The sequence below is a fragment of the Podarcis vaucheri genome (assembly GCF_965113315.1).
Source record: "Podarcis vaucheri genome assembly, chromosome: 4".
Taxonomy (NCBI): Eukaryota; Metazoa; Chordata; class Lepidosauria; order Squamata; family Lacertidae; genus Podarcis; species Podarcis vaucheri.
Genome location: NC_138762.1, coordinates 40,329,109 through 40,354,589, shown reverse-complemented (window position 1 = coordinate 40,354,589; position 25,481 = coordinate 40,329,109). Strand labels below are relative to the sequence as shown.

Below are 25,481 nucleotides of genomic sequence, written 5' to 3'. Positions count from 1 at the left end.
ATTATTTTGTACCACTTGTGACAGTCCCACAAAACAAATATATAATTTTGCAGGAAAGAGATACAGATAGAGATTGAAGTCCTACTGAATTCAATGGGGTCCCCCCCCAGGTAAGTAGGGCTAGGAATATAGCCTTAAATAGTAAAATGATCCTTGTGCTTGGAATTAGTGGACTCGAAAGCTACATAGATCTGAAATTGGGCTTAAAATGTTGGGTTCACTTCCTTGGAATAATGGCCCCAAAGTCACCTGTGATTCCCAGGGGCTGTATGGTGGTGCAAAAATTATGCTTGGCTTGGAGAAAGGAGATGCAGAGATATTTCTTTCCCTCTCTCATAATTCTAAAACCCAGAGTCATCTAACAAAACTGGACCGCAAGCACCCAGCATGAAAGGTCTGAGATGGCAGGGTGACTATCATGTAGTCAGCAGGACAAGCCACAATCATGGAAACAATCCAACCATGTGGTATCAGCTGCTACTTTAAAACAGCCTCTGTGTAGTGCGCCATACCAGTGGTAGACATGTGACCTCCAGTTGGGCATTTTCCTACTGCTTACTGGCAGGGGTGCCAACTTGAATAAAATATTGGGGGCAGAAGAAGAAGAAGAAGAAGAGTTTGGATTTGATATCCCGCTTTATCACTACCGGAAGGAGTCTCAAAGCGGCTAACATTCTCCTTTCCCTTCCTCCCCCACAACAAACACTCTGTGAGGTGAGTGGGGCTGAGAGACTTCAAAGAAGTGTGACTGGCCCAAGGTCACCCAGCAGTTGCATGTGGAGGAGCGGGGACGCGAACCCGGTTCCCCAGATTACGTGACTACCGCTCTTAACCACTACACCACACTGGCTCTCGGGCAGGGGAACAGGTAAGCCCCACCCCACATAATCGATCACATGATGTGGTGCAAACACACCACTTGAATGGCAATTCCCATCAACTTTTGGGCCCTCAGCCTCCTCAAATATTTGGGGGGGCTGAAGACCCCTCAAACCCTAGGAGGTGGCTCCTATGCACCCTGGGAAGTAGAGGGAGAGGTGGTGGCAACTTCAGTGCAGTCCAAATGCACTGGCAGAGCCTATCCAACACTTCTGCTGGCGTATTTGCATCACAACAACCTCTCCAGTGCGCCCTGCGCCCTGGCAAGCAACAGCAACATGACCGACTGGAGGTCAGGTGTGCAGTGGTGCCCCATCATGTCATTTGGAAAGCTCAACAAACCGAAGGACATCGTCCTCTTTCTGTGCTCCTCCTGATGGAAAACAGGCAGATGGGGACAGATATACCCCTCCTTTAAGACATTTACATCCTGCCTTCTCTTGTTTATTATGTACTACTATCAATGACTAAACTCTTTAGCGATGAAACGTCAGATTACCAGAATTATGTCCAAGCACTGAACCACTGTTATATCACACTTGGACTCTCTATTACTGCATTTGCAATTGTTCAAGATAAAATCTATTTTGGAAAGAGAAGAAATGAGCACTGAACCACTGATATATTAAAGGTGAATTCTTTATTTACTGTGCTTGTTATTGTTTAAGATAAAACCTATTTGGGAAAGAAACTACTTGCCATTTTTATGGACGTTTATTGTTTGTTTACCGATAGTTGCCTTGGTGATAGTATCGATTCCATTATTGAATCCCAAGTTCATCTAGATATATGTCATAAGCATAAAATCAACTTAAAGTTGTGTAAGTGATTTGCCAAATTTGTAAACTAGGTCCATCTCTCTAGACACAGTTTCAGAAGGTCAGGCATCAGGGAGTATCACAATTCTTTGCTATATGAATCCCTAAAGCTGCTTTTATTCAACTGAAGCCAGCAATCTCTCATTGCTTTGTGAAATGCTACCTTTATCTACATCTGTGGATCCAGTTTGCCTGCATCAACCTATTCCGGCGGGAATTCAAGGTACAGAAAATCGTAGATTCAAATTCTTAAGGGACTGCTCACATTACCCAGTTGCTGTTCTCAAAGCACAGCCTATTGTGAGTGAGAGGCACATGTGGCACTTATAGCAGTGGCCTTGCAATACTGACAATGGCAGCCAGACAGCATTCTTTCTTCTGAGCTCTCTGTCAGAATTCATGCTTAGCACATAATACACATATCATGTGAACAAGAATCCCTTTAAGACATTGCTCTTGTAGTTGTGTGCCAAGGTAAACTGTTGAATGGTTGTCTGGAAAAGGGACCCTGTGCGTAAAAAGAGGGAGCAGCAGAAACAAACAGTATAAACAGTTCGGAATATATTAGTTTATTGATTTACAGCATTGTCTTATAGGGCAGGGAGAAATTGTGCTATGAAATTGACTACAAAAGCAATTAAAAGGGGCTGTGTATCCAATGATGTACCAACAGAGTCATGCAACAGGACTCTCATTTCCTCTCCTCCCCCTCAGGATGGCATATTATTACTATTACTATTATTATTATTATTATTATTATTATTATTAACAGCAGCAGCAACAACAACAGTGGCCACACCCTGGAAACATCTTCAACTGGCCAGTGAAACCAAGTGAGGGTAGTCAATGGGTCTCAAACCCTTAATGACTTAGGGACTTCCCCTGCATGCAAAGACAGATTCTGGTAAATGGAGGAGATGAGACCAATAGTGGGTTCAATGGTCAAGAAGGCAGTTTCTGCATGTGCTGCAGAGGGAAGTGAGGGGCAGATGGGGCTCATGAACCTGGGAAGGTAGTCCATCTAAGAGAAGGAAAACTCTGATCCTAAACCTCCACTGCCTTGTGGGATATAACTGCCTTGTGCGATATTTAAAGGCTCTAACTCAAGATATGTAATCTTCACCCTGGAAATTTCTTCTTTTGCTGGGATGGTGTTCTCTTGCTCTATAGAGTTAGGGAACATTTCCATTCTTTTTATTCTGGCAAGGCTCCTGTGCCTTTCAACAGCTGCATGACGAGCAGAAATTGAGCAGCTGATTCTTTTCCAGGCATGCAGATGCTTAACCGAATTCTCGACCCATTCCTTGTGAGAAATTGGACAGCTCAGCATTTCACAGGGATCAGATTCACTGTCCATCAAACATTTAGGGCAGTCTTCCCGCTTTAGCTCAAAAAGCATTCTGGTTGAATGTTGCAGTTTAGAAAGCGACTTCTGTTCCAACTATTATGGCAGCCACTCCAGATTCTTGCCATCTTTTGAGAATCCCACTTACACAAATGAGTGATTATACTAGCAATCATTCAGCCTTTTCACAAACCATCTGGAACCTCAAAACATTTTACTCTTTCACTCTAATTCTTAAAACCATCACAGTTATTACAATTAGCAGCAGCAGCAGCAGACAAAACTGCATTTTTGCTCCTTTGTTGTTTAACCCATACCTTTTAATTCTCACATCTGCAAGGAATGGGATGCCATCAGTTTACACAATATGCCAATCCTTTCATACCAAACTATATTTATTATTACAAGCAGTGTTTCATAGGAGCAAATGGGGCTCTGCCCCACCAGCTTCAGCCAGACCCACACTGCAGGAGTGGCACGGCCTGTTAGCTTCCTCCTCCTTAGTCTGCATTGTTGCTCATGTAGAAGCCAGCAGGGAGGAGGATGGGGGCAAAATTAGAATTTGTTGTTTCCTCCTGTCATTGGCTCTGACTCCATCTGCTGTCAGTCTCCCAACATTTCACCCTACCAGTCTCAGTGGACACCAGCCATCACTGGTTGCAAGATATGTGCACACTCTTGTGTGGAGTGGCCCCCAGAAGGTTCATTAAGGGCAAATGTGGCCCTTGCATAAAAAAGTAGCCACCGCAGACCAGAGTGCCCCTGTTGTGGAGATGATGCTGTGATGGACAGTTTAGGTCACCTGAACTGTGTTGACTAACATCTCTTTCCAGTGCTTCCTCTGTTACATGGAGGGTTTTTTTAAAGAGAAGAGTCCTTCTAATCTTTGGTTGACCTACACACCAGTGTCAGTACTGCAGCAGACAACAAACCACAATACAACCCGGGGAACTGAAAGGGAAGGAACCAAAGCACAGGGAGATTACATGGCATGCCTGGCAGGAGACAAGACAAGTTGGATGGTGAAGGAGCAGGACTGCAGCAATGGGAGGAAGAATGAATGGGAAGGAATCTCCTCTCTCCACAGAACACCCCATCCTTCATACCGCCAGTCTTAAGAGCTAGGCGATAATAATATTGAATAGATTGGTGCACCCAGAAACTACTAAGATTCAGGTTGGCTCCTTCAGTTTGTTGCTGCTCAAGACTGAGAAATGATCTTCAAAAAGTGAAATCCCAGTGGATTGCTCACTAGCCAAGACCTATAGTGTATCTTAGGAATTGTAAGAATTCTACCTAAAACAATAGTTCAGTCACTTCTGAAAGCACCGGACTGATAACCAAACTAAATTAGCATTTCAGGCCTCTGTTTGCACCTTTATATTTTCCTTTACCCATCAACAGAAACCAAGCATTCATGTGCAAACCCACCACACTTCATTGCATTTCACACATTATTGAACAAGCACATTAGCAAGAGATAGCTTAGGGACATGGACATGTGGCTTTTAGAAACTGTCCTCCAAATGGGAAATGTTAACCAGTTAATAGCTTACAGTTCCATAGACATAGTAAGCCCCAAAGATTATAAATATATTGCTATATCCCTATCATGTGTGAAGCCGTGTGACTTGTATATTTCCCCCTACTTACAATCCAATCCTCCTTTGATATGCATGATTTATTGAATGAACATTATCAGTAGCAAAAATTGTCTTTGTCTAGCTGTCTCAACTGCACACGCAGCAACAAGGCAAATATCTGGGAAAATCTCAGAGTCATTTATATAATCAACTAAATCATAAATCACTAAACGTTGATTTATATGAGCAAGCTCTCATTCAGCCTATCCTGATTCAGCAGTGCTTGTTTATACAAACCAGGATTACCAAAGTATAAGAATTCATTGCATGCACAGCTATTAGAAGGTTGGCTGAAATAGGTTCACAGATTACGTTGTATCTGAGATTTTGAATGATACACATTTTAAATGGGTTGTTTATGTATACCTGTTATTGTTTACATGCTTACTAAATAAGACAGAACAGAAGAGAATGAAGATGTCCCAAAGCAAATACTGTATATATTTTCCTTTCTTTTCCCTGACTTCCCTTTGGTTGTTGACCATATCAGCAAATATTAAGACACTAGACAATTAAAGGATTCTATTTTGTTGATTCTTCTTCTGAGCAGAAGATCTGACTACACTCCAGACTATACAGTTACAGGCCTCAGCTCCAAAGCATTGTCTATCTGCTGCCACTAATCATTTTCTGCTAGGATTGATCCATTATCAGGGCAGCAAGAGAGAATTTCTATCATGGGGGCCATTCCAGAGAAATCTCATTAGAACTAAAGGTCACAGCACAGTATGTAGTACTAAACTCGTCACAACTCTAGCCATATTTATTCCTGCTGCTCCAACACAGCAGTAAGTCTCTATTTTATAACATTATTTAAGGTCACAGATGATGCATTGACAGAGACGTGAGCCCTGGACAACTATGGTCTGGGTGTGGGTGAAATACACACAAAGCTGGAAATGTTAATTTTCCAGTCACCTGGAAGGATGGGAGGACCACTTTTCCATTCAAAACTGGCCAGTGGAATGGCTGTTCTTACAGGTTCTGAAAGATCTCCCTTACAGACACAAAGCTCATGGAGATTCTACTTGAGGTAGATTGGCAGGGCTAATCCATGACCCTGCAGATATCGCTGCATTCCAGTTCCCGACATCTCTGCGCTTGCTTGCTGGCTGGCTGGCACTGCTGGGTGCTAGGAGTCCCCCAGCATCTGGAGGCAGGGCTGGCTCAAAACATTTCACTGCCTGAGATTAAGGACTAGATGGTGCTTCCTTTCCCATTATGCATACAGAACTGATTAGACTGCCTGAGGCAGCTGTCTCACATTGCCTAATGGTAGGACTGGCCCTGTCTGAAGGGCCACAGGTTTCCCATCCCTGATGCAGATTCTCTCAGAAAACTGTACACTGAGAATGTTTACTAATCGCTTCTAAGATAACATCCTTCACATCTGTTCTGACTGAGGTGTCACTCTGAATATAGTATAGCTCTCAAGCATTCCCAGCTAGCTGCGATTGCTTGGATGAGTTTATGTTACTGCAGCTTGAGGATATAGGCATGAATCTTTTCCAGTTTTTTTAAAGCTGCTAAATTCAGACAAAAAATGCTTTGTTTTTTCAATATATATTGGACCCATGATGAATAAATAAAATTGATAAATAAAACACGATAAAACCAGGCATCTTTTAAGATAATAAAAACTGCAGCCAACAATAGGATACTAAAATATCATCAGCACAAAGATTATCTTTCTCTTTTGCTGGATGATTTTTTTTTAAAAAAAGATTAAAGTAAAACAGTGCCAGATTTATATGGGGATATATCTTTATATCTCCAAAGGAACTTTTATTTTTAGTGAAAGCTGGGCATTTAAGGAAGGAAACTTGAATCACCTCAATGGCCAGGTCCCCAAAAACCTCCCATGGCTACAACCTGGCTTGAAAGATGGGGATTTGAAGAAGAGGTTGCAGATGAGCAGTAAATGGAAGGGGTGTGTGGAAAGGCCTGTAGGAGATCATTTCAACATCATTTCTCTCGCTTACTTAGTAACAGTGGGTGACAGGAACAACTGAAATGTTTCATGATAAACCAGCCACATTTGCTAATGAGCAAACACCCACAGTGTGTGTGTGGCGGTGGCGGCGGGCGGTGGCAGAATCCTTCCTTCCATCTTTCCCCCCTCCTTTGTCAATTAAAGCTTACTTGTATTGTATTACTCTAATGTTCCCAAGCCCTGATTTGATTGAACTGGCTAACTGGATATCCTAGGATTTATTGTGTTTCCTGCCTGTTGTAATAAGCTTTGCTTGGGCTGACGCATTCAGAGCAGAGCAGACCAAGCTGGGTGTAGGAAGAGAGAAGCATACTGGTTCTTGCTTTTGTGGGAGGCCATTGTCTGACCAAAACTAAACCAGAGGACTGCTATGATCATGTGACTTTGAGCAGCTTCTGTTTAGTATGTGCCATCATCTAGCAGGCAAAGCATGCAGCTTTACAGATTACACTGCGGCCATTCCTACCATTAGGCAGAGTGAGGTGATAGCCTCAGGCAGCAATGCTGCATGTGCCAGGTTCAAGGTTCTTTTGCTAGTGCACAAACCCCTGAACAATGCAGGTCCGGAATAGCTTATGATGTGTCTTACCCTATAATAGTTAAGAAACCTTTTCAGCGTTTGCCATGTCAAAGAAGTGTTGGATACGGGTATGATAGATGATGTTTTAGGATCCTATTGTCCATTGCAGTCTTTATTATCTTAGTTGTGCCTGGTTTTATTGAACCATAATTCATCATAGACTCAGTATATAGAGGAAGAAGATGGCATCGCATTTCTCTAAAAATGGAACAGGCTGAATGGTGCCAAATTTAGACTGATTAATGCTAAGGCCAGGGATGCTTGTGTGCGCACAGGGCAGTATTTGGGTCTCAGGTGCCTTCCTGCAGGCCTGTTGGGAATCCCACAGGAGCTGTGTGTTTACTCTCTATATTATTTGGGAGAAGGGCGCTTCCAGGTGTAGACAATTTACAAGCATGCTTTTAGAAATTGAATAGCTATTCTCCTTCCAACCCCAGAAGTTGGGGGACAATTTTCCTTGAGACCACTGGGTGTAGAGAGATGTTTAAATGCTCCCTCTAAGCTTGTAGGACTCCCACTCCTGCCTACTTTCCGCTGCAATGGGAAGGGAGGAGGAGAGAAAATGAATTAGAAAGGGAAGTGATAAACCAATAGAGTTGGTTTCATATTAAGTGCCCATGGTCGGAGCAGCCTGGGACTCTTATGTTCGGGATAATTTGGTGTCATTGTTAGTGTTCTGAATGTTGTCTGACCATATCACCAGGCTGGCCATCAAGAAGCCCTCTGTTTCTGGGCAATGTGGAGGCATATTCCTGCTCTATTCTGCCTCGATCAGACCACACCCAGACTACTGTGTCCAGTTCTGGGCATTACAATTTAAGAAGGATATTAACACCCTGGAACATGTGCAGAGGACAACAACCAAGATGATCAAGGGTCTGGAGACCAAGCCTTATGAATAATGGTTGAAGGAGCTCCATATGGTTAGCCTAAGAGGAGACTGAGAGGAGATATGATAGCCACCTTCAAATATCTAAAGGGCTGTCACATGGAGGATGGAGAAAGCTTGTTTTCTCCAGCTGTGGAGGGGAGAACTCGAACCAACAGTTTCAAGTTACAAGAAAGGAGATTCTGACTGAACATCAGGAAGAGCTTTGTGACAGTAAGAGCTGTTCAAGAGTGGAACAGACTCCCATGAAAGGTGGTGGGTTCCCCTCCCCTGAAGCTTTTTAAGCAGAGGTTGGATGGTCATCTGTCATGGATGCTTTAATTGTGATTCCTGCATTACAGGGGTTGGACCAGATGATTCTCAGGGTCCCTTCCAACCCTACAATTCAGTGAAAAGAACATTATGGCCAATCCAGTCACAGAATCATAGAATCACAGAATTGTAGAATTGGAAGGGACCCTATCTAGTCCAACCCCCTGCAATGAAGGAATCCCAGCTAAAGCATCCATGACCGATGGCCACCAAGCCTTTGCTTAAATACCTCCAAAGAAAGAGAGCCCACCACCTCCCAAGGGAGACTTGAGAGTTTGTAGGGCAGCAGTTGAAGAAGGAGCAAAAAGGGTTTTCTTGTGTGTGTGTGTTTCCTTGTGGCTGATTAGCTGTTCTCCCTGTGCAAAGGTCAGAGGGGGCAGGGTTTCTGTTGAGGCAGGGGATTAGCTGTGGGAGGAGCTTATCAGAGTTTGTAGGGCAGCAGTTGAAGAAGGAGCAAAAAGGGTTTTCTTGTGTGTGTGTGTTTCCTTGTGGCTGATTAGCTGTTCTCCCTGTGCAAAGGTCAGAGGGGGCAGGGTTTCTGTTGAGGCAGGGGATTAGCTGTGGGAGGAGCTTATCAGAGTTTGTAGGGCAGCAGTTGAAGAAGGAGCAAAAAGGGTTTTCTTGTGTGTGTGTGTTTCCTTGTGGCTGATTAGCTGTTCTCCCTGTGCAAAGGTCAGAGGGGGCAGGGTTTCTGTTGAGGAAGGGGATTAGCTGTGGGAGGAGCTTATCAGAGTTTGTAGGGCAGCAGTTGAAGAAGGAGCAAAAAGGGTTTTCTTGTGTGTGTGTGTTTCCTTGTGGCTGATTAGCTGTTCTCCCTGTGCAAAGGTCAGAGGGGGCAGGGTTTCTGTTGAGGCAGGGGATTAGCTGTGGGAGGAGCTTATCAGAGTTTGTAGGGCAGCAGTTGAAGAAGGAGCAAAAAGGGTTTTCTTGTGTGTGTGTGTTTCCTTGTGGCTGATTAGCTGTTCTCCCTGTGCAAAGGTCAGAGGGGGCAGGGTTTCTGTTGAGGCAGGGGATTAGCTGTGGGAGGAGCTTATCAGAGTTTGTAGGGCAGCAGTTGAAGAAGGAGCAAAAAGGGTTTTCTTGTGTGTGTGTGTTTCCTTGTGGCTGATTAGCTGTTCTCCCTGTGCAAAGGTCAGAGGGGGCAGGGTTTCTGTTGAGGCAGGGGATTAGCTGTGGGAGGAGCTTATCAGAGTTTGTAGGGCATCTTTTAGATTTAGGGGAGCTAGTCTCAAACGTTTGTTGGGGGAGACCTAGGTTTTTTTGTGGGGGAAGTTATTTGTCCTGTCTTCAAGCTTTTTATGATGGAGAACCTCTGTAGCCACCCCCAACGACACAATCTCAAGATGGAAGGGGAGGGGACAGCTGCAGTCGCCTGCGATTCCTGCGCAATGTTTGCCATCTTGCCAAAGGTTGCAGGCAGCTTTACCTGCAGCAATTGCATGTTGATTGCCCTTTTAAGAGACAAAGTCCAGCAACTGGAGGAACGTGTAGCTACGCTCCAAAGAATTAGAGAGCTGGAGCTCTTCTTGGAAGCAACAGAGCACACCGTCCCCACCAAGGAGGAGACAGGGGACTCCCCTGAGAAGGAGGCTAGTTCACCAACTCAGGAGCCAGATATATGGAGAAACGTGACTCAAAGAAGTAGGAGGCCCAGGGTTCACTCTGATTGTTTAGAAATACACAATCGCTTTGAGGTCCTTTCCCCTAGCATGGAAGACGAAGAGCAGACTCCATTTGAGGATCTCTCCCTCATTACAGTCGATCAGGTATATGAAGACGAGCAGCAAAGTCAGTCCTCAGGGAATGTGCAGGCGACCTTGGAACGGACAGCTCACGGAAGAACCCCGACCAAACCCAAGAGGAGGCGTGTAGTGGTGATAGGGGATTCCCTACTGAGGGGAACAGAAGCAGTGATCTATGGGCCTGACAAGATGTCTCGGGAAGTGTGCTGTCTCCCCGGGGCTAAGATCCAAGATGTAACTGAACGACTGCAAGGAATCATAAAACCCACTGACAAATACCCCTTCCTCTTGGTTCATGTGGGAACCAATGACACTGCAAGCAATAGCCTCCAGAAGATCAAAAGAGACTACGAGGCTCTCGGCAGGAAATTGAAGCAACTAAATGCACAAATTGTCATCTCGTCTGTCCTCCCAGTTGAACGACGTGGCCCAGGGAGAGAGGGGAAAATAGTGGAAGTGAACAGCTGGCTTCGCAAATGGTGTAAACAGGAACGGTTTGGATTCTTAGATCACGGACTGCAGTTTCTTGAAGATGGACTTCTGGCAAGTGATGGGCTGCACCTCACAACGGTTGGGAGAAATGTTTTTGCCAAAAATCTCAGAAACCTCATCAGGAGGGCTTTAAACTGACTAATGTGGGGGAGGGAGACAGTGCTCCTGAAGGTAGGAGTCTATCAATTAATGAAGATGATCATCCAAATGTCATAGACCAAATGGAGCAAACAGCACGTGGACCTAGTGGTGGGAGAAAAAAATCCTTAAATAAGAGACACGGGGGAATGATTAATGGACTTCAATGTCTGTACACTAATGCGCAAAGCATGGGAAATAAACAAGATGAGCTTGAGCTCTTGGTACAGCAAACTAAATATGACATAATAGGTATCACTGAAACCTGGTGGGATAAGTCCCACGATTGGAATGTAATAATGGGGGGATACAATCTATTTCAGAGAAACAGACCAGACAAGAAAGGAGGAGGAGTGGCGTTATATGTCAGGGATGTGTATACCTGTGAAGAGATCCAAGATTTAGAACCTCAAAGCCAAAGTGAGAGCATTTGGGTCAAAATTAAGGGAGAGAAGAATAACAGAGACCTCATTGTGGGAGTTTACTATAGATCCCCAAGCCAAACGGAGGACATAGATGATGCCTTCCTGGAACAGATGGCCAAGCATGCAAAAGGAAGGGAGATAGTAGTAATGGGGGACTTCAATTACCCGGATATTTGTTGGACGTCAAACTCAGCCAAGAGCATAAGGTCAAACAGATTCCTCACTGGCCTTGCAGACAACTTCATTGTCCAGAAAGTGGGAGAAGCAACAAGAGGAACAGCCATTTTAGATCTGGTCCTAACCAATGTTGATGACCTGGTTAGTGGGGTAGATGTGGAAGGATCATTAGGCGCGAGTGATCATGCTCTTCTGAAGTTTACTATACAGCGGAAAGGAGCAGCCAAGCATACTAGGACTCAATTTCTTGACTTTAAGAAAGCCGACTTCATAAAACTTAGGGAAGTGCTGGGTGAGATCCCATGGACAGCAATACTAAAAGGAAAGGGAGTTCATGATGGCTGGGAGTTTGTTAAGAGGGAGATACTAAAAGCACAACGTCAGGCAATACCAATGAGACGGAAACATGGAAGGTGCCTAAAGAAGCCAGGGTGGCTATCTAAAGAACTTTTAACTGAATTAAGATTAAAAAAGGATGTGTACAAAAAATGGAAAAGGGGGGAAACCACCAAAGAGGAATTCAAACAAATAGCCAGCACGTGTAGACACAAAGTCAGAAAAGCTAAAGCACAGAATGAACTCAGGCTTGCTAGAGAGGTTAAAAGCAACAAAAAAGGCTTTTATGGGTATGTTCGTAGCAAAAGGAAGAACAAAGAAACAGTGGGGTCACTCAGAGGAGAAGATGGTGAAATGCAAACAGGGGAGACAGAAAGGGCTGAACTCCTCAATGCCTTCTTTGCCTCAGTCTTCTCCGATAAAGAAAACAATGCCCGACCTGAAGAATTTGGAGCAAATGATTCAGCAAAGGAAACACAGCCCAGAATAACTAAGGAGATAGTACAAGAATATTTGGCTAGTTTAGATGTATTCAAGTCTCCAGGGCCAGATGAACTGCATCCAAGAGTATTAAAAGAACTGGCAGATGTGATCTCAGAACCACTGGCAGTCATCTTTGAGAATTCCTGGAGAACAGGCGAAGTCCCGGCAGACTGGAGGAGGGCAAATGTTGTCCCTATTTTCAAAAAGGGGAAAAGAGAGGACCCAAATAATTACCGCCCAGTCAGTCTGACATCAATAGCAGGGAAGATTCTGGAGCAGATCATTAAGCAAACAGTCTGTGAGCATCTAGAAAGGAATGCTGTGATCACCAATAGCCAGCATGGATTTCTGAAAAATAAGTCATGTCAGACTAACCTGATCTCGTTTTTTGACAGAATTACAAGCCTGGTAGATGAAGGGAACGCAGTGGATGTAGCCTACCTTGATTTCAGCAAGGCATTTGACAAGGTGCCCCATGATATTCTTGTAAAGAAGCTGGTAAAATGCGGTCTTGACTATGCTACCACTCAGTGGATTTGTAACTGGCTGACTGACCGAACCCAAAGGGTGCTCATCAATGGTTCCTCTTCATCCTGGAGAAGAGTGACTAGTGGGGTGCCACAGGGTTCTGTCTTGGGCCCGGTCTTATTCAACATCTTTATCAACGACTTGGATGATGGACTCAAGGGCATCCTGATCAAATTTGCAGATGACACCAAACTGGGAGGGGTGGCTAACACCCCAGAGGACAGGATCACACTTCAAAACGACCTTGACAGATTAGAGAACTGGGCCAAAACAAACAAGATGAATTTTAACAGGGAGAAATGTAAAGTATTGCACTTGGGCAAAAAAAATGAGAGGCACAAATACAAGATGGGTGACACCTGGCTTGAGAGCAGTACATGTGAAAAGGATCTAGGAGTCTTGGTTGACCACAAACTTGACATGAGCCAACAGTGTGACGCGGCAGCTAAAAAAGCCAATGCAATTCTGGGCTGCATCAATAGGAGTATAGCATCTAGATCAAGGGAAGTAATAATGCCACTGTATTCTGCTCTGGTCAGACCTCACCTGGAGTACTGTGTCCAGTTCTGGGCACCACAATTCAAGAAGGACACGGACAAACTGGAACGTGTCCAGAGGAGGGCAACCAAAATGGTCAAAGGCCTGGAAACGATGCCTTATGAGGAACGGCTAAGGGAGCTGGGCATGTTTAGCCTGGAGAAGAGGAGGTTAAGGGGTGATATGATAGCCATGTTCAAATATATAAAAGGATGTCACATAGAGGAGGGAGAAAGGTTGTTTTCTGCTGCTCCAGAGAAGCGGACACGGAGCAATGGATCCAAACTACAAGAAAGAAGATTCCACCTAAACATTAGGAAGAACTTCCTGACAGTAAGAGCTGTTCGACAGTGGAATTTGCTGCCAAGGAGTGTGGTGGAGTCTCCCACTTTGGAGGTCTTTAAGCAGAGGCTTGACAACCATATGTCAGGAGTGCTCTGATGGTGTTTCCTGCTTGGCAGGGGGTTGGACTCGATGGCCCTTGTGGTCTCTTCCAACTCTATGATTCTATGATTCTATGAGACTTTCCCACTGTCAAACAGCTCTTACTGTGAGCAAGTTTTCCTGTATATTTAGTCAGAATCTCCTTTCTTGTAACTTGAAGCCATTGGTTCGAGTCCTACCCTCTAGAACAGGATCCTGTTCCAGCATCCTGTTCTCACAGTGGCCAACCAGACGCTTTCAGGAAACCCACAAGCAAGACAGCAGCATCCCCACCCTCATGGGGCATCCAGCAACTGGCACCAGAAGCATTATTGCCTCTGGCCATGAAGGCATCACTTCCACCATGTCCTTGGATTCCATGGATCCACCATACCCAGCAAGGTTCTCAAGGATGCTGTTGGTGTATTTCCAAAAAACAAAATTAAAAACTGGGTGTGTGGCTGGCCTGCTTGGGATGTGCCTGCTGGGTGTGTGGCTGGCCTGGGATTCTTTAAATAAACATTTCTTCTGTGTTTCTCCTTCCTTTCCAGGGCTGAGAATATATTGGATGAAGCACCCATTAAGCCAGTTTAGCAACAGCAAACATTCATACCTGGCCTAAAATAACTATAGGATTGTTTGGCTCATTCAACTCTTCCTGTGATAGGTCAGCCCATTCATTTCTTCTAGGTATAGCACAGGCTTGTCCAACTTCCAAGAGACTGTGATCTACTCCTGCTATAAAAAAGCTGGTGGTGATCTACCCACTGGATTGACCAAAGTTGCTAGGCTTTTTTTTAGAAAATCAAGTTGTTGAGCTTTCAGAGGAAAGTCAAAGTTGCTGAGCTTTTATGGAAAAGTAAAAGTTGTTGAACTTTTTTGGGGAGCTCAAAGTTTTTTGGGAGGGGGTGGAAGTGATCCCTCAATCTACCGCGATCTACCACAGGCTCCCCACGATCTACCAGTAGATCGCGATCTACCTGTTGGCCATCCCTGGTATAGCAGATCCAAATGGCACCTGGGTGAAGCTGCAGGTTTGGTCCATCCCCCCCCCTTATTGGGATCATCGTCATCAGCATCACAGCCCATGTTAGAGCTCAAAGTTAGGCACATTCTTCTCATTGGTATCAAACCCTGCAAAACATATTCTCTCTCCTTGCCTATTGGAAAAATTAAATCAGACCCTGGCTTTGCTCTATAGAAAGCCTTGTGTTTCTCTCTTTACAGAGCAAGTCTTTTTCCAGATTGTTTTTTCCCCCTGAATTATTTTTATTTTTAGAAGAGCAAATTATTTCACCAGTAGAGTGGAGAAGAAGATTGCCGAGGTGCAAGAGAGCAAGTTCAATAAGACACAAGTACAGAAGGTAACAAACTGCAAATAAATACAGAAAAACAGTCTTTGCATAGTTCAGAAACGAACATCACAGGGCATCAATGTGCTGTGCGAAGTGGTACACATCAAGCACACAGGTCCACATTTCAGGTTGAAAGGTTGCAGCTGGAAAAAGAAATCCAAAAATCTTAGAAGGGAAAACTTAGAAGCAGATTTTTTTTTTCTTTTTAGCATGAACATTAACTAGCTATATTTTTCCCCCCAGTCAGGCCATGCTGTAGATTGTGTGAGTGTGTGTTTAAAGGTGGAGAATGTGACCTATATGATCTGTCTTGGCATGCCGTATCCCGTCATCCCAGACTGAGACGCTCCCTTGTTGCTCCCCATTTGGAGACCGATGACATTCTGTCCTTGACGAAGCTGCTCTTCCGAAAACCCTCGCCGGTTCTTTTGTGCTTTCCTGTGAAGACGAATTTGTAAATGTGACAAGCCTGAAGTTAGTTCTCATTTGCACATCGCTTTGAGCACTTAGGTGGATTGGTGAAGCAGATCAAAAGTGGTACATGTTCTGGGCTTTAATTCCTCGCATTCATTTTCCTTAAAAAGGAACACAGGTACAGTAAGTGCTGTAGCTCTCATCCAGAGGACAGCAAAGGGCAAAGCAAGTGGGGCATGATCAGAGAAAGACTCCTACTAGAGCAGCCTTCCTCCTGCCTGGTGTCCTCCAAATGTTTTCAATTGGACTACAACTCCCATCATCCCTGACTATTGTGCCACTGCTGAGTCCCAACGTATCTGGAAGGCAGCAGACTGGGGAAGGCTGTTCTAGAGTTTAGACAGCTTCTGATCCTTCTTAGAAAGGTTCCCATCCACCCTAAAGATCAGAAAACTAGATCTCCTGGGTTTGTTGCTGTTGATGCATTAGCTATGCCCACAAAATAGAGGGGGAAAATCTTTTAGCATGGCCAAATCAATATAACGCTTTCCCAATGGCTGAGGTCTTAAGTAATCTGGCCACCATCCAGCAAAACACTTAAGTGGATGCCCAAATGATCTGCTAGATTAAGGCAAGAATGTTGAAGACTGAGCACCATTGTCCCAGGAGCTGGTGTTACAAAATCCATAAAATGCCAACTCTGCAATGAGTTGTCCAGAAAAGTTGGCTCTCTTACACTGGTGTATACTTGCTTTTTTATTTTTTAAAAAAGGTTTCATTGCAGGTTCTGGATGATTTAGTCACAGCTGCCAATTAATTTGCACAAATCGGTTATACAACAAAACTTTGAGGAAAGACTCCATTTTTAAAAGCACACAGCATGCAATACATTTATTTGATTATGAATACAAATGTCTTTGGAATTATCCTAGGGGGGGGTGAAACTGCTTATCAGAATTTGAAAAGGGGCCTCGTGTGCCATAATTCTAGCAGCCTTTTCATGACCATTTTTCATAGCACTCTTCCTTCATTCCACCCCCAACATTCAGTCAGTCAGCCTCTGGAGTATCGCCTCCTCCTGCTGGTTTCACATATGAATACAGTGGGAAATAATTTAGAAATTTATTTAGAAGTTTAGAATCATCTGTGGACAATTAGATGACTATATTATATGATGCAATGGGTCAGTTAATGTAGGGTTGCCATATGTTCGGAATTTCCCAGATGTAGCTGGGATTCAGCAGACTGTAACAGCGCCCAGGCAGAAATGACTTAAATGTCCAGAAAAATCCAGATGTATTGCAACCCATGTTGGAAATGTAGATTTTGGTGAATTTCCCTAAAAATGCCTCAAAAACTTCTCCTTTTTTTGAGATTTTGCTAAAAAATAATCCTGCCCACAGATGCCCCTGGATGGGCTTGAACCACCAACCTTCTGGTTAACCCATTAACTAGGGTTGCCATATTTCAAAAAAAATGGCCAAAGTTGTGGAGCCTTTTTTTTTTTTAGCAAAATCTCAAAAAAAAGAGGGTCCAGCAAATTCTGGACATATAGCAGCCCTAGGAAAAATACAATTTAAGGCCATACCTCCCAGTGCATTAGAATTCCTACAACAACAGAAAAATAATTAAGAGGTCCACCAAAACTCTCAGCAATTTTCATGTGACCCATTGGGGTGGGTGGGGGAATGGAGGTTTGGGAACCACCCTGCTCAGAGATTGACAATATGAATTCAGTAAATGGTGAATTTGGTGCTGATTGACACATTTAGTCTACACCCAAAACATGGTCCCAGGGGATCCAGGGAAGAGCTATAGATCCTTACCTGTGAAACCAGGCTGGATCCCCTCTATAGCATCCGTCATCCCTTGTGACAGCTTCACTGCCCAAAGCCATTAAAGTTCTTTGTACAGCAGCCATGTCCTTCCCTAGAAAGGCAGAGGAAGAGAGAGATTCTTTACTGCTACATTGTTCGGTTGTAGTTTTGACAGTTCTGTAGACACCAGTTCAATCCCAGAAATCCCCAAGGCTTTGTTATCCCATTATGTTTTCTGTTTCTCTTCTGGTCTCATGGGCACCATCAGGGTTTCCCTAACCCAGAACTGCTGCTTCTTTCACCTTGCAAACTGCATGGTTTGCAGTTGACACTGGGATAGTTCTGCAATTCCCCCCAATACAGTGCAGTTTGGGGTGTTATTTTCACCAATATATACATCCCCCCCAACACTTTACACTAGTGTGCACATCTCTGTGAATGCTACCTGACATTGTAAAATTTGGAGAAGTGTGAATTTTGGAGGATGAATTGTTTTTGGAGTTAGATAAGTTTGTCTTTAAAGGTGAATTGAATCAAATTTCTCCTTCATCCCTAATTCCTAAAGCTATGAATACTGAAGTCTGGGCCTGCCCATTCTGTGTATAGCTCTGTATACAGCACACTTAACTTAGGACCGCTCATACACCTTCTCTGCTTATGCCTCACACTTTGCTCCATGTCCAGTGAACTCATTGTCCTTCCACTACCAGTCAGATCCCTTCCTTGTGTCAAGACAAGACCCTACACTGATCCCTCAGTCTCCCCATTTTAGCAAGCCAATCCTTCCACATAAAAATGCTTCCCTTTGCAAAGCTTGGTCTTAGTCTGCATCTCCACCATACCTCTCAAGCTGTATCATACCTCTTTAAACAACCGTGCCTCTCCCAAAGAATTCTGGATCCTGTCTTTTGTTAAAGGTGCTGAGAGCCCTGTTCCCTTCACAGAGCTAAGATTCCCGAAGAGGTTTAACAGTCAAACCCTCTTCCCAAGGAACTCTGTATAGTGCAGATGGGGCCTTAAATTGACCTAATTGCAGAGAGACTGATGCGTGACCCCACTTAACCTCAAATCTAAAGTGGCACAACAATATTGAAAACCATGGAGCGCAGCGTGTGGAAAGAGAAATCACTGCTGGAGCTACTGCAGGGGAAAGTGACTGTGTTTATTGTGGAAATAGGCTGCCACTGATTTCATACCAATCCTTGTTAGAAACATCATTCAACTCATTAATCTTCACAGCAGTCCCAAAGCAAATCAGCTTTGCTATCTTCATTTAACAAAGGCAGGGAGATGGTCAGGGGCAACAGAAAGAGGCAGCATTACAGTAGGAGGCGAGGGCCATTGATGGCTATATTCTGCAGCCACACAATGCTTCCAAATATCAGTGTCCCATTTTAAGCAGGCTATCCTGGATCACAGAAGCCAATCCTGGCTTCAGTTTGGGTCCTGGAATATCTCGTTTTTTGGTCCAGCGCTCTGGCACAAGGATGCTCTGATGCAACCCTGCTGACGATTGCCAGAGCGTCAGATTGGAAGTCATTTTACCAATAATTGGTTAATTAGATTATATGATTTATGCTGTACTTGTGAGGTTCTGTTCTGTTATTGTTATTTGCTGTTTGCAAGCAGTTTGAGGATTTGTTTGAATCGAAAACAGCATAGAAATACAATCAATTGATCAATTAGGCTGGTGTGGGAGCCAAGAGTCTGAGCTTTAAACTGGGAAGGTGTCTTAGATCAAATCTCACCCCAACCGTAAATTCCTAAGTGATTTCTTAATCTCAGCCCCAAACTGAATCCCCACTCAGCCATGAAGCTCGCTGGGTGAGCTTGGGCTGGTCACCGTCTCTCAGCCTAACCTTCCTCACAGGGGTGTTGTAGGGATGAAATGGGAAGGAAGAGACCCATGTAGACCACCTTGAGCTCCTTGGAAGAAAGTGTGGTGTATAAATGTAATAAACATAAAACACAAACACAAAACACGTACCAGAAATATGGAGGGGAGAGCATCATAGCAACAAGCTCCTCATTCCATCCAACACATCTTCTATTGTTGAATGAACAGGAGCACAGGTGCTTTAATGAACACACAGAGTGGAGCCTGCACCCACAATGTTCCAGAAACATACACATATTTTAAACTCCTGCAAAGGGCCCAAGCAGAAGCCTTTTCCAGCCCTGCATTCTGCTATAGCACACTGGAAATCATGGCTTGAAAATGGCTGTCCCAAGCAGTTGATCTCAGTACAGTTCAGGAACTCAGAACAACTGATCAACGAATGATGAATCAATACATCCAGGCTCTTCAAGTTCTGTTCTAAGCTTTTCTTACAGGGCTGGGGGACCTGTGACTCTCCAGACATGGCTGGACTGCAGCTATCATCATCTGATGATGCTTGGCCATGCTGACTGGGGCTTATGGTAGTTGGCGCCCACCACTATATGGAGGGTTACAGGTTCCCTACCCCTGTTCTATAATTAGGGACCCCTGACCGTTAGGTCCAGTCGCGGACAACTCTGGGGTTGTGGCACTCATCTCGCTCTATAGGCCGAAGGAGCCGGCGTACAGCTTCCAGGTCATGTGGCCAGCATGACTAAGCCACTTCTAGCGAACCAGAGCAGCGCATGGAAACACCGTTTATCTTCCCACCAGAGCAGTGCCTATTTATTTATTTACTTGCACTTTGATGTGCTTTCAAACTGCTTGGTGGGCAGGAGCTGGGACCGAGCAACGGGAGCTCACCCCGTTGCAAGGATTCGAACTGCCGACCTTCTGATCAGCAAGCCCAAGGCTCAGTGGTTTAGACCACAGTGCCACCAGTGTCCCTTATAATAATTATAATCAGGGATAGGCAAATCCATCAATTTTAGCTCTCCCATTTACCCATTTTCTGAATGTTAAATTCAGCTCTCTACATTCTGTGTCCATTTGCTCAGCCAGGCTCAGCTGACATTAAATTTCCAACCTTGGCTCAGTCAAAGATATGCTGGCGTAACTTGCCCGTCTCAAATGAGGTGAAGCTCACTGATCTGAGGCCAGTGCAAGTCCCCAGAAAGGGACACTCCAAGGTCATGGTAGAGGAAGCACCAGAGAGAGCAGACCAAGGCTGGATCCTAAGCCTGTTCCACTCAGTCATGTCATCAGGCAACCTGGCACAGAACACAGTTTTAATGGCTCCCTTCTGCCAGGGTTTGGCAGAGTAGCAGCAGCAGCAGCTCCATTGCTGAATGCAGTTTGGATATGGTGCTACTTTATGTGAGCTTATTTTACACCTGCATGTTTTTCACCAGCTTCCTGTAGGATTACTCCCAATCTTGCCCCATGGAGGCAAAGGGAAATGAGAGGGTGGGCCATATGTCTTACTTTACAGAACACAATCCTCTCTTTGAGGAGGTCCAAGTTTGGTCCAAGTTCAGCTTACAGATAAAGATCCTACACGAAGGGAGGAGAGCAGCATCCTTGAAGTTTCTCATCAATATTTAGCACCTGGACCAAGCAGGCAAACGGGCCACCTATTTATCCTATTTTAGTATTGTATTTCTGTGTAAATTATAGTCATTATTTGCAAATACATATAAATTAGCACATGCAATTTGCCTTTTTTTTTTTTTTGGCAATGTGTAAGTAAGCCCAAGAATGGACTTCAGCCACAGGAAGAAGAGCTTGCTTCAGCCTTCTCCCCTGAGAGCTAGTAGTCACATTCTTCAGGGCTTTCAGCTGACACTGTCTCAAGCCTTCCTGGCCATTATCGTCATTACATATCTATAAAAGGACCATGGATGCAAAAGTCACAGTAAATGGGTTAGACGAGCCTGCAGGCTCATAATCTAATTTAAAACACAGAATGAACAGAAAGGAGGGGAAGTGGATGGTTTGTTGATTGCTACGTAGGACTAAGAAATAGAAAATAATCAAAACCAAAGAAAACGGAAGAATGAGTTGGTTGTGAAAACTGATTTGTGTTTTTGTCTTGAATCATGTACACAAATTAGACAGCTGCTGCATGCATGCTTTTTCTTACACAGGGATTAGCTCCATGTGAGAAAAATGTCATGCGTGAAAAGATTTTAACATGGCTACTTTTCTGGAAGGTGTACATACGTAGACACCCAGTAGAGGTTCTGGGAAACAACTTGTTGTGTAAAGTGGATTCACATCATCACATGGGTTGACGCTAACTCTAGTCCTCCAAAGAGAGAGAGAGTTTTAGGAAGGGAAAACAAATCAAAGATGAAGGGAAATTGTTGAATCAGATTGTGAAAATGAAAGATGTTGCAATCTTGAGCTCAGAAAACAAGCAAAACACTAGTGGCTAAAACACTGCATCTCCTCCTTGCGCCCCACTGACTGAGGTTGAAATGAACAGAGATGTCCCAGCCTCCTATCACCTGCTGGATGTGTCAGCTGGTGGGTAGGCCGCTGGCAAAATTCCTGCTGGTGGGAGCCAGTTGAAAGCCTTAAAAGAAGGCATTCCGTGGGTGACTGACAGAAACTGAGCCAGTGTGGACCCTGGATGGATTGGACCCTGAGCTGATTCCATTGCTGTCCTGCAATGGCTTAGGACCTGATCGCTGCACCAACTCCCAGACTGCTTCAGTGATCTGCCTGCTCCCCACCCACTGTGCATTGCAGGACTACAACTACAGATGTGGTGGTGGTTTCGCTGCTCCATACAACCCCACCGGCAAAGGGAAGGGAGGTTTGGATTGCAGCCTAAATCGCAAATGACTCTGAATCCTATCTCCTAACCCAAAATTCTGATCAAAGCTTAAAGCGTTAGCAAAATTTAGTTCAAGAATTCTCTATATGCTGTACATGACTACGTACAACTCTCTTCCTTTGAGTTTCTGAGTTATAATATGATCATACAGTTGGGCAAACATCTTCAAAATGCACACATGTTGTTCATGGTAGGAACACATGATGCTGTCTTCTATTGAGTCAGATCCAATGACCCATCTTGCTTAATATTGGCTGCACTGACTGGCAACAGCTCTCCAGGGTTTCAAACAAGAAGTCTTTCCCAGCTCATATCTGAAGATGCTGAGGACTGAACTCAGAACTTTCTACATGCAAAGCAGTTGATCTACAACAGAGCTATGGGCCTTCTAGAAAGTGATGGACAACATGCTTAACAGTTTGGGCTTGATATTGGCAAGAAGAGGATTAGTGGTTGATCTATAAGTTGTTAAAAGAAGTCCTGTACTTTGCTAGTGGATATTTCCCGTGTGGGTATGAACATTCAAGGTTACTAGATGTCCCCTGGCATTTAGGAGCATGCTTTAACTCCAGAGCATAACAGCAGCAAAGAAATGAGACCGTGTTCCTTCAGAAACCTTATTGTGGACCATGCTGATTGGGGCTGATGGGAATTGGAATTCAACAATGGAGGGCCATAGTCTCCCTATCTTTGGCCTAAATGCTAGCTGGGAATTGCCCCATCTTCCAGCGATGGAGTAAGACCATGTAGGTCCAAGCCCGGCCCAATCCAACAGTTTGCCCTGACTAGGTTACTTTAGATAACCGCCTCACTCAAGCATGAAAATGGACACTGTTGTGGGAATACTGTTCATAGTGAAAATTGGATATTACCACAGTTTCTGCTGAACCTTCTATAGAAACTACCCTTTCCCTTAGATTTGATAGGTTTCCATCAAAGTATATATTTTTCAGTTATGGATTAGTACAAAAGATGTCATAAACTCCTGGAAAAAATATAAAATCTCTCAGAGAAGATAACAAGCTGGGGAAAACATGGTTGTGACACAACAGAAACAGAAGAGAAAGATAATGACATCAGGGAATTTCAACCCTAGAGACGCACATGATTAGCATCAGTCTAAGTAGTGTAATATAAAGAAGGCAATTGTCCCTTCAATAAAAGCTCATATAAATGGATATTGGTACCTTCCCATAAATCCACTGTCTGGAAAATATCTGTTGTTCGTATTCCATAGAGTTCTGCCGCTTTCAAGAATTGGGAAATTTGCTCCATTTGCTTGAAAGCCATCTTTGATTCTGTGATCTTTGGAATGGGTTCTTTCCCCTTGGGATGTAAACTGTTTATTAACTTGCACAGCAGCTGGGAGATTAAAGATAGAAGCAGAAATGAAGAGGGGGGAAAATCAATTAGTTCCAGCTGACTAAAGACAACATGTACACGCTATTGATTTTATGGTGTGGGTGCTCTGGTGCCACTCACGGAAGGAAATCTTCTCAAAAATCAAATCAAATAACAACTGAGAATAATTCTGAATGTGTTAGAAGCAAATAAGTTTTTTTAAAAAAAAATGCAAGCCAAAGCTTCCATTTCTGCAGCTGGACCAAACATGCATGGATGTACTCAGGCGGACAAAATCAAATCATTCGCTAAAGGTTACATAACAATTGACAGTTGTGTGGGAGAGCAAAACGGTAGCTGCAGTCCAACTGTAAGTGCTTCCATTTGGTATACTGTTAAAAACACAATGACAGAGGCTCAATAATTTGCCATGTCTTATATCTCCAGGGCAAAGGACAGCATCTTTGTGCTTATTTGGTTAAAAAAAATAAAAATCCAACATGTCATTTAAAGTCTTCAGGATGTTTACAAAAACAGATCAGGAATGTAGCATAAGCACATTTTACTTTTACTTTTCTTTTTAAAAACCAACACTGACTGGTTTCTAAAGAAGATAAACCTGGTATTAAAAGCTCGGCTAAAAAAAAAAAGGAAATCTGTTCTTCTTCTAATTGTCAGAGAAATAGTTACCGAATTATATAATCTGCCCATTTGTCTCTATGCACATATACTGGCTATTGTTTCTAAAACCTCCTGATCATAATAAGCAATTGTTTTAAATATTTTAATTGTCCTAAAAGAGAAAAACAGTTTAGAAATGAAACTGATACTCTTGGTAAAATGTCAAGTTAAATTCCAATCCCTAAGTATCACTTTGTTACCTAATGATTTCTACAGGGTTTATATGGAAGTAGGGTTGTTGCTGGAGGTGGGGAGTGGGGAAACACTGTCCAAGGTAATTGATTAGCTTTCTCCAAAGGAGCTGCGGAGGGCAAAAGTTAAGGAGCAAATCTTAAAGCACACGTTATTATTATTATCAGACTATTACTTACTGTTCCATCCATTAACCATTTCTGGAAATGTTGCCTTCCTGGAGGGGGATGCTCTGTGTTTTCACCACACTGTATGATAATCCAGTCCACCAGCCGACTCTCCAGTTCTGTGTCATATTTCTGTTCGATTTTTTCCTGGACTTCTCGGCTTAAACCATAGCTGGGTCCTCTATTGGCCATCTCTAGGAAGAAGAAAAACCACTTTATTTAATTTGCAAGAGGTGCAAAGTGCTGAGCATCTATTACCCAGCATCTATTCTGAACATCCTGGAAAGGGATTACTACACAATCCCAAATGCATTACAAAAAAATCAAAACCAAAAGCCTCATAAATTGTGATGCCAGTAAAGGGTTTGTGTGTGCTTGCATGAAATCATCAAAGCTGACATTTCAGCTGCAAGTGAAATTTCTGTCGTTGCTAGGAAGAGATGTAAGCATTTCATATTAACATTGCAATTGCCAGCAAATCCAAAGGAATTAAAAGCAAAAAGAAGGCCAAAAAGAAAAAAAAAGGTCTATTACAGGACAACTTGGAATAGCCTTTCAGTGACGCAGGTGATCTGGTGATTTTCAGCAGTGATCTGGGTCCAGAAATGCAGAGACCATCGAAGCAAGAAATGTTGGTAAAATTTATGAAGAGTCGAAGGCTGCTGCGATGCTCTGCTGCTCCTGGAACTGCTGCTGTGGGAGCATCGTGATCTGAAGAAGGCTGTATTGATTTGATTTTCCTCACAGATGAGGAGGGTCAAAGCAGGGGCGTTGCTAAGAGCTATTAAAGAGGCCCTCCTACTCTGTCATGGCCAGAAAAGGATCCCTATTCATCTCAATCCTCTGCAGCCTGCTCCTCTGCACACACTTCTGCTGCTGTCACTCCTTGTATTCTAGGCTTCGGTACTCACTTCTACGTTCTTATGCTGCAGCCGTTGTCATGGTGCCCAAGAAGATTGCTATTAAAAATACTCTCCCGATTACATCCGTTCGCTGTTGGCTTCTTTAAACCCAAGACAAACCTGCAGAAAATGCATGGAACAGAGCAGCAAA

The 25,481-nt window shown here is 43.8% G+C and overlaps 1 protein-coding gene across 2 annotated transcripts; it reads right to left on the bottom strand.

Annotated features, from left to right (window-relative positions):
• Positions 1–14,985: 14,985 nt before the first annotated feature.
• TAGLN3 (transgelin 3) lies at positions 14,986–25,445 on the bottom strand. Of its 2 annotated transcripts, none has more exons than XM_082221626.1 (5): positions 25,340–25,445; positions 24,441–24,622; positions 23,235–23,409; positions 17,336–17,438; positions 14,986–15,533 (listed from the first exon to the last, which is right to left on the bottom strand). In XM_082221626.1, the coding sequence occupies exons 2-5, from the start codon at positions 24,618–24,620 to the stop codon at positions 15,392–15,394; spliced, it is 600 nt and encodes a 199-aa protein (XP_082077752.1). In that variant the 5' UTR covers positions 24,621–24,622; positions 25,340–25,445; the 3' UTR covers positions 14,986–15,391. The 2 variants fall into 2 exon arrangements, with proteins under 2 accessions (XP_082077752.1, XP_082077751.1); XM_082221625.1 differs by lacking the exon at positions 25,340–25,445 and adding an exon at positions 24,963–25,318.
• Between the last annotated feature and the right edge of the window lie 36 nt (positions 25,446–25,481).

Excerpts from the sequence above, each read along its gene's own strand:
- TAGLN3 (XM_082221626.1), bottom strand. The coding sequence starts at position 24,620 with ATGGCCAATAGAGGACCCAGCTATGGTTTAAGCCGAGAAGTCCAGGAA. Across the intron at positions 17,439-23,234 it reads GACAGTGGATTTATGGGAAG|GGAAGGACATGGCTGCTGTA; the intron begins GTACCAATATCC and ends CTGCCTTTCTAG. Across the intron at positions 15,534-17,335 it reads GATCCAGCCTGGTTTCACAG|GAAAGCACAAAAGAACCGGC; the intron begins GTAAGGATCTAT and ends TCGTCTTCACAG.